Source organism: Bombus vosnesenskii, unplaced genomic scaffold (genome assembly GCF_011952255.1).
Source record: "Bombus vosnesenskii isolate JDL3184/JDL3185 unplaced genomic scaffold, Bvos_JDL3184-5_v1.1 scf7180000013265, whole genome shotgun sequence".
Lineage (NCBI taxonomy): Eukaryota > Metazoa > Arthropoda > Insecta > Hymenoptera > Apidae > Bombus > Bombus vosnesenskii.
Genome location: NW_022882925.1, coordinates 5,628,292 through 5,636,566, shown reverse-complemented (window position 1 = coordinate 5,636,566; position 8,275 = coordinate 5,628,292). Strand labels below are relative to the sequence as shown.

Here is an 8,275-nt window from a genome sequence, read left to right as displayed (position 1 = left end):
GCATGGCTACGTCGTACCGCTGCGTATCTTGGTTTAAATAAACATTATTAAAAAAAAAATAAAAAAAAAGTTCTCACTAGTTAATCATAAAATTATAGATAATTCTGTTTCAACAATTGCAAATTATTAAATTGTTCACATGAATGGCTTACGTGTATTTATCATCTCATAGTTATAGATAGTTATAGATAGATGTTTATAATTATTACATAATCTGAAAATAAAAGAATAAGAAAGAATAAAGTACTAGGGAGCAAATATACCTTATAAATAAAAAATTAGATAACCTTAATTTAATTTGGTATCATGCATTGGTATTTTGATAGCAAACAGTATACCAACTTCTCTTGTAAAATCTCTCTTCCGTTTCAGCAAATAGTCGTGCATTTACATACATGAACTTTTGCATATTTATATGATGTACGTGTATATCCGAGAGAACAGGATAAAAGAGGGGTTGGCCGAAATCAGCGGATTCACGAATTCTTTCTTATTCCATTCTAATTCGAGGAAACGACCGTCGTAAAACGAATCAGAGGAGTATCATATCTCGGAATTTCTTCTCCCTATTACCCTCTGGACGCTCGTTTTTGTTCCACCCTCCTGGATCCGGGGTTGAAAGGGAGGCAAACGTTGGAAACCAAGCAGGAAATCGTATCCCATGGAAAACGGCAATCCTCCTACATACACGATTACTTTTCAGTCCTTCGTTTCTTATTGAGTTATCGAAATTATACCCACGAGGTCGATTGTATTGCACTATGCTTGAAAGCTGTCCTAACAATATTCATTTTTAGTATATTTATTTAAATTCAATGGAAGTTCGTGCAGGCGCAATGTGAATAGTATTCTAAGTATGTACTATATTTCTGGTGGATTTTAATAATTTTTTGTGACTCAAAAACTCATTGCATAGTCTATTGTTTTGTATAACTTTTACTCCCTATTTTATTATTTATCCTCTCATTAATACGTTTTATAATCTAGTATAACAGAAACTAAAGTGTTATAAAATTGGAGAATACATGCACTTATTTGCAATAATGACTCTATCTTATATTATATGTATATATCCTTTATAGATAAGAGCGCCATCTGCTGCCACATAATGTCAACGTATAGTCTAATTAATTAATTAATTTAAAAAAATTTGTTAATATTATGTATAACTATGTATTTAAAAAAAAAGTTATAAATGTTGAAAATTATAAATTTTCAACAATATTAATGCAAAACCGTCAATTTTATAAAATAACATTCTGATAAAAGTACATTCTATACTCGTTATATAAAAAGCTCTTATTTAATTTAATTATTTAAAATACTAAGTATATTAATTTACAATAATTTAAAATATATTTTCATCTTAATTATATTTTTCAATGCTAATAATGGATTATCAATGCCCTCTTTAGGAAGAATTTGAATGCAGTGTGCGCATTTGCCTGCGGACATGCGTTTTCCGGTTCTAGTTCTTTCTGTGACAGGCATTGAAGCAAGATGGTGAGTTTCGTGTATGAGGAGTTTAAATCTTTAATTGTAGAGAGAATCCTATGCAAAATACACAAATTTTTAATGAAAAAATTACAAAACGATTATTCGTGTAACTGGTTAAGAAAATATTTTTTAACCTTTCAAAGATAGTTAAATAATATTCTGTTATCTGTTGAATGTTTTGGTTATGACTTCTGTTTCCAAGAATTATAATATAATATAAGATTCTTTAATTAATTGTTTTTTCTTTTACTATATTTTTCATGTTCCCATATTATTTTCTATCATATATAAAAATAAATTTCGGAACAATTAACTGATGATAGTATACGTTTATAGGTTATCTCGCGTTGTAATCTTAATGCGTGCGAGTTACATATGAAATGATTTTATTCTATTCAAATTTATGTTTCAGTCGCTTGTAATTCCAGAGAAGTTCCAACACATTCTTCGTGTCATGGGCACGAACATTGATGGTAATAGAAAAGTTATGTTTGCTATGACAGCAATTAAAGGTGTTGGTCGTCGTTACGCCAACATCGTTTTAAAAAAAGCTGATATCGATCTAGATAAGCGTGCTGGAGAATGCTCAGAGGAGGAAGTAAGAATTAATTTAACAATAATGTCATACAAACAAGATTTATCATATTTTTATAATATTTACTTGATTTTTTGTTATCAGGTTGAAAAAATTGTAACAATTATGGCTAATCCTAGACAGTACAAAATCCCAGATTGGTTCTTGAATAGACAAAAAGATATTGTTGATGGCAAATATTCACAGGTGTGTATAACAAAGAAAAGATAAAGATCCCTAACTATGTAATGCACAATTTTACGACTAACCATATGAACTTTATGTATGGATTAGATGGTAGCTTGTGCTAGAGAAACTGCATGATAGGTTGCTATTTAACATTGAAGTTAAATGGTGTGTCAAATAATTAATGTGCAACATATAAAGTTCAGTACTGTTACATTTCTTACATTGCTCTTTTCATTTCAATCTTTAAAGAAGTTACAAAATAGCAATTATTATATTATATTTTATAGCTTACTAGTTCATATCTGGATTCAAAACTTCGTGAGGACTTGGAACGAATGAAGAAAATTCGTGCTCACCGAGGTTTACGTCATTACTGGGGCTTGCGTGTACGTGGTCAGCACACAAAGACTACGGGTCGTCGCGGTCGTACAGTAGGTGTATCAAAAAAGAAGTAATTTTATATTTTCTTGATTATTAATAAATTAATAAAACAATATTAAGGGTTTCATTTTAAGAATAAGTGACACCTAATTTGAAGAATATATTTATTAAAGACAATATTAACGTGTATTAGTATATATCATGATTTTAATATTTATAGAATACAGTTTTCACTTTGAACAACAACTGATTTACAATTATGGAAACATTTTCTAACTAATCGTATTATATAATCGTGTTCTCGTATTTTAAAAATTGACTGCTCTCGTTTGATATGCATTATTTATGTAGATTTTAGGAGCAGGAAATATATAATCCGAGAAATGTAGTTTCTCAATTGATCACATTTTGGTAATTTTTTTTTACATTAATTGCACGAAGTGGAAGAAATATTTTATAGTGCATAATGCAAATGCAGTTAAAATTGAAAGTAGAATGAAGCATTTAAATGCAAGGAATGTGCATTAAAGTTATTGACTGAATTTTCGTTGACCAACATCAATTAATTCTAGATATGCTGCGGGTATTTTTCCTCGTCTTATTCCACTTATACCAATTACGTACTCCTCATTGCCGGGTATCTCGATAACCGTAATTACCTACAAGATAATTGAATTTTATAAAATTTTATAACATATTAATAAATTCGTTTAAAGTAATCTACCAAACTTCAAAAAAGCTAGACTTGAGAGGTCAAAATCTGCTGAGACATGTTTAAGGTTATGAAAAATAAAATACATTTAACAGAATGAATGACAATTTATTTTTTATACATGCAAAATTTAAATAAATGTACATGTGTGTTCTTTTATATGTGCTTTACTATATGCATACACGTAACAATACTTTATACGTAAACAAATATACAAATGAAATCAGAACAAACAGATATTAAACACCAAAAACAAATCTAACAAAAGTAAGAAAATTATACATTTGTGAAACTTATAACTAAAAAATATAGATATATATATCATGCATAATTTTTCTTAAAGATTTAATGTCAGATATACAAAAGTACTAATTTTTAAACAGAGAGACAAAATAACTGAGTATCATATGCAATCCCAATGTATATAAGTATATATCTTCTTATTTTGTAACACCTTGCATCATTTTTATGATACATAAAACTATAAGAATTTATTTACACTACTTCAAACATTCTACTTTTATTTTATACATTATAGAAACAAAAAGATCTAAACTACATATAAAATAATTTTAAACTATATGACAATATATCATGGAAAATTCTTATATAAGTAACATTATGTGTTATCTACTACATCTTTCCTATTATATATATAAAAAACCAAAAACGCATTTATATTGCACTAAATTTGACGATTTTAAAATGCACAATTTTTTATCTGTATTCATATACATATAATATATTTCTAAGAAATGCGCTAACTTTTATTATACGTTATTATACGTTTGAGTTTAAGGGAATAAAAAGTTCATACAATTAATGTAAGTAAATTATAAAATATTTCCAATCGATATCACGAAATTTTTATAAATATAATTGAACTAATAAATGCAACTCACTTTTAATAATGTTTCATGCCATTTGTACGGCTATGCTGCAAACATGCTTCTTAATTAAATCACAAATTTTGTTACCTCATTTTGCACAACGCTTAATTCTTCAGAATTTGTCGCAGAAAAATCGCATAATACCCTTGCTAGTTGCTCATCGTCATTTCCTGATACATTGGATGTTGATTGGGTAGTCGGATGATAAGGACCCCCAGATAAGCTGGGTAGGATAAATTACAATTTGGTTGAGTTTGGTGAACATGCATTTTAAAGTGAATCAGCTATTTGTGCAAACATGAGAAACTTTTTTTTTTAACATTTAAAATTTGGACTGTATTTGTAGACTATATAATTCAACATAAAAAACTTGATAATACTACAAATACTAAAATTTTCTTTATTTTGTAAGAAATATGCAAGAATTTTGATTACCATTAGGATTTTATATAATCTACATGCTACATACACATGAATAAAAATAATTAAAATTATTGATAAATTATATTGATACACATATGAAAGCATAAGCGGTTTGACAAATAGGAAAACATAGATAATAGTAAACGAAAGATAACGAAATTTTGAGAAAGAATATCCCAATACCTTTTAACAGATACATTGTTAGTACTAAAGAAAATTTAGCAACATGCATTAGGAACAAACATTAATCAGCTGTACAGTGCATATTTGGATATTGACTCAAGTATGAAAATATTTAAAAAAAGAAAAAAATGTACATAATAAAATTCTTCTCCTAATTCCATTATTTTCATAGCTGAATTGCTATTATTTCACTATACAAAATTCATTAGCGGTAAATAAACATTTCATAGAGATAATTTATTCACTCATTTCTGATAGTTACATGTTTTAAAGCAGCATAATAGACTAACAATCATTTAACATACTTCTAAAATTGTATTTGTTAACATGTATGTATATACCTACATATATATTAAAGAAAAAATGCAGTAAGCTTCTGTTTATTATTTTAGATCACAATTATTACGAAGTAGTTATTGCCCTTTTTTTAAACGCGATTATAAATTTGTAAAGCTAAACATTCGAAGTATTCGTCTCAAAGGTAGCAGTAACATAAGTAGAATCAGAAAGGGGTGGATTTATAGAGGAATTTTGGGATTGTGAAGGTGAGGGTGTTAGCTCGATCACATCTTCGCTGTTGACTCGCAGCAAAGGACTCGGCTGACGCGTCCTGCAATCCCAATCATGCAGGCAAAGATAAAGAATAGAAAGAATACATCAGAGGAATGAATAAGTATAAGAAGCATAGGACTAGAGCAAAAACAAAGATACCATTTTTATTGTGAAACATAAATAAAATAGATTACAATTACTACTTAGAACAAACAAAAAAACATTACATATATCGCGCTTATAAAAATGAGCAGAATTTTAAGCAGTAGAATATTCTACATGATGATCTTTGCGAATGAGTAATGATTCTATAAGCTTATCCTAAATACTTTTACGTGTCATATATGACACAGCATCCAATAATTATTAGACATTACTCACTCGGATCACCAAAGAGTGGGATAGCTGTACAAGGTCAGTGCAGGATAATTAAACAATGTTTGAAGAAAAAACTTTTAAAGAAAAGTTTGTCATCTTACCCAGCAAGTTCACGTTGCAGATCTTGCATTGTTGCATGACATTGAGCGTAATAACGTGCTTGTGCCTCGACAAATTCATGCAAACAACGTAAGTGCCCAGCCTGAGAGCTTTGAACACCTTCCAGCAATAATTTCACTATCTCTGCTTGACGATCGAACTCTGATTGCGCTATTCTCAACTCCCTCTCTGCCTGAGTAGAGTAATAAAGAGTTTTATTCCTTGCATCTGATTAGCATAAAAAATTGTTTGTGCAACATAAAATAACAGATAATGGAAATAACTTACAGCATAACTTTACAATGAAAGTTATGTATAACATCATTATAACAAAAATGGTAAAATTTGCAATTACAAATGAAAGTTTCATAAAATGTTTTTTTATGAAACTTTTAAATCTATCCATTTGTAATTGCAAATTTTACCATTTTTTACAAAACTTTAAATAAAAAATATAAAATTATAAAAAAATTAAACGTGTATTTAAAAGAGTATAGGGATAGTCTCAAATTTTGAATCATTGAAGGTGTCAACTCCATTAATACCTGATCAAGTAATACTTCAGGTGATACCCCAGTCTCCTATGAGATGCAGCAGTGTATAGGACAAGGCACATAGTAAATATATAGTGTATATAATTAAATAAAATGATAAATAGTAAAACTTACACTCTGCTGACCCAGCATACTTCTTGCTTTCCTTACTCGGTTTTTACACGAATCTAGGTCCAATCTGAAAATAAAAATTAGTAATATTAACAACATACATTTAAATGTACAGAAAAAAATGAAATACATACCGTTTATTTTCCAATATTGACATTTCTTTGGTAACAGTTTTCATTTCACCTTCCAAAAATTTTCTTAAAGGTTGTATGTAACAATTAGCAGAATCTTTAATGAAATTTCTCTGAATTTGTCCTAACTTTTGCTGGCATTGTCCAACCTTGTTTAATGCACTGCCTAAAGCAAAAGTTTTAGAACTTATATAAAATTACAGAGCAATGGTAATTAATAAGTTAATTTTGTATACCATAAGCAATTCCTGGACCAAAATCATTTCCTGCCTCTATCATATCCATGCCTACATATTCTAGATTGCTCAATCTGTTAGGTTTCTTTTTATCAATCTTCTCATAAAAAAAGTCTTCAATTCTATTGCCTGTAAAAAAATACATTGCATAAATATGTGTAAAGCTTTATAATTTAAATGTATCATATAATATTCTTATAATACCTGGATTTGGAGTAAGTACTGCCTCCATATTCCTAAGAATCTTTTCAGTCCATGTTTTAGTTGCATTTGCTCTATCTGCAAGGTGCTCTAAATGAGCATCTAATTCAGTTTTCTCTGATGTTCCCAATGTTTCTTCTGTCAACTACAGCCAAATTTTAAACATTATAGTAAATTAAGGCAACTAAATTTTTAATTCTTTATCATTTTTTCTATTTTTCTTAACAATAAAATATATCTTTTGACTAAATTTTGATGACATTAGCATAAATATTAAAAATGACAAGTGTTAGTCATCCCAATTTATTTGATATATTCTGAGTCATCAAATGATTAATTACTTAAACTCTTCCACAACTCTTAAACAATTCTGGAGTCTTACACATTAAGGAATTTTATAAAGATAAGTAAATATCACTCTAGAATGATACTGCTACAAACAAGAAAATTAACAAATAGCACAGTATAGAAACTATTATTCAAATGTGCTATATATTTACTAACCTTACATTTCAATAATAATTAAATTTAATTTCTAGAAAAAAAATTACAAATAAAAACATACACATAACGTATCATATATAAAAATTATTACAAAATATATAATATCATAGAGATTAAATGAAATAGTAATTGCCAAGTAATGATTATTTTATCGAAATGTTTCTTCACTGAAAAAGGTACAAAATGTCAGAAATGACAGCGTTCAGCCACAAGTATCTTAACTAGTACATTTTCTTATTAATATGAATTTGTTGAATTATTATATTAAACACTTCTTACCTGTACGACTCTACTAAGCGCAGCACCAGCGTCTTTCACTAATTTCTTAACGTTTAAATCCATTTTTGCGCCTATTCTGATATGAATCCTCTACCTACATCAATCCTTTACTCTCTTACATGTATTTTCCATCGACCATTGATTCCAAGTGTCCCCGCGAAGAGGCGCTTCGTTTGTAATTTATATAAGTATTAGATTTTTATGCTTATTCTCTGTACATATATTCTACATTTTACGAGATTTAAGCAAAATTATTATGAACTTTTCCAAAACACTGTTCAAATAAATGTTGTTTTCAGTTGGAGATCAAATACACCAATTAAAGCGAAAAATTTAATACTAATCAATAGAAAAAGTACCACTTTTAACAAAAAATTTCCC

The 8,275-nt window shown here is 28.4% G+C and overlaps 2 protein-coding genes across 9 annotated transcripts; one reads left to right on the top strand and one right to left on the bottom strand.

Annotated features, from left to right (window-relative positions):
• The first annotated feature begins 1,433 nt into the window (after positions 1-1,433).
• LOC117243033 (40S ribosomal protein S18) lies at positions 1,434-2,756 on the top strand. 2 transcript variants are annotated; one of them, XM_033510185.1, is made up of 4 exons: positions 1,434-1,503; positions 1,910-2,095; positions 2,177-2,278; positions 2,548-2,756. In XM_033510185.1, the coding sequence occupies exons 1-4, from the start codon at positions 1,501-1,503 to the stop codon at positions 2,713-2,715; spliced, it is 459 nt and encodes a 152-aa protein (XP_033366076.1). In that variant the 5' UTR covers positions 1,434-1,500; the 3' UTR covers positions 2,716-2,756. The 2 variants fall into 2 exon arrangements, with proteins under 2 accessions (XP_033366076.1, XP_033366074.1); XM_033510183.1 differs by lacking the exon at positions 1,434-1,503 and having other exon boundaries at positions 1,901-2,095.
• A 269-nt stretch (positions 2,757-3,025) lies between these two features.
• Positions 3,026-8,050, bottom strand: LOC117243031 (endophilin-B1). 7 transcript variants are annotated; one of them, XM_033510176.1, is made up of 9 exons: positions 7,895-8,050; positions 7,115-7,256; positions 6,911-7,039; positions 6,678-6,840; positions 6,547-6,610; positions 6,424-6,459; positions 5,881-6,071; positions 4,331-4,466; positions 3,026-3,300 (listed from the first exon to the last, which is right to left on the bottom strand). In XM_033510176.1, exons 1-9 carry the CDS (start codon positions 7,955-7,957, stop codon positions 3,172-3,174), a joined length of 1,053 nt encoding a protein of 350 aa, XP_033366067.1. In that variant the 5' UTR covers positions 7,958-8,050; the 3' UTR covers positions 3,026-3,171. The 7 variants fall into 7 exon arrangements, with proteins under 7 accessions (XP_033366067.1, XP_033366068.1, XP_033366073.1 ...); XM_033510180.1 differs by lacking the exon at positions 3,026-3,300 and adding an exon at positions 5,783-5,806 and having other exon boundaries at positions 4,329-4,466; XM_033510181.1 differs by lacking the exons at positions 3,026-3,300; positions 4,331-4,466 and adding exons at positions 5,318-5,459; positions 5,783-5,806.
• Between the last annotated feature and the right edge of the window lie 225 nt (positions 8,051-8,275).

What these genes read in the sequence shown, in the direction of transcription:
- LOC117243031 (XM_033510176.1), bottom strand. Translation starts at nt 7,957, where the DNA reads ATGGATTTAAACGTTAAGAAATTAGTGAAAGACGCTGGTGCTGCGCTT. An exon ending in AGTACTTACTCCAAATCCAG is followed by an intron (nt 7,040 to 7,114) that starts GTATTATAAGAA and finishes ATTTTTTTACAG; the next exon opens with GCAATAGAATTGAAGACTTT. An exon ending in CTGAAGTATTACTTGATCAG is followed by an intron (nt 6,072 to 6,423) that starts GTATTAATGGAG and finishes TACTCTACTCAG; the next exon opens with GCAGAGAGGGAGTTGAGAAT.
- LOC117243033 (XM_033510183.1), top strand. Translation starts at nt 1,901, where the DNA reads ATGTTTCAGTCGCTTGTAATTCCAGAGAAGTTCCAACACATTCTTCGT. An exon ending in GAGAATGCTCAGAGGAGGAA is followed by an intron (nt 2,096 to 2,176) that starts GTAAGAATTAAT and finishes TTTTGTTATCAG; the next exon opens with GTTGAAAAAATTGTAACAAT. An exon ending in TTGATGGCAAATATTCACAG is followed by an intron (nt 2,279 to 2,547) that starts GTGTGTATAACA and finishes TATATTTTATAG; the next exon opens with CTTACTAGTTCATATCTGGA.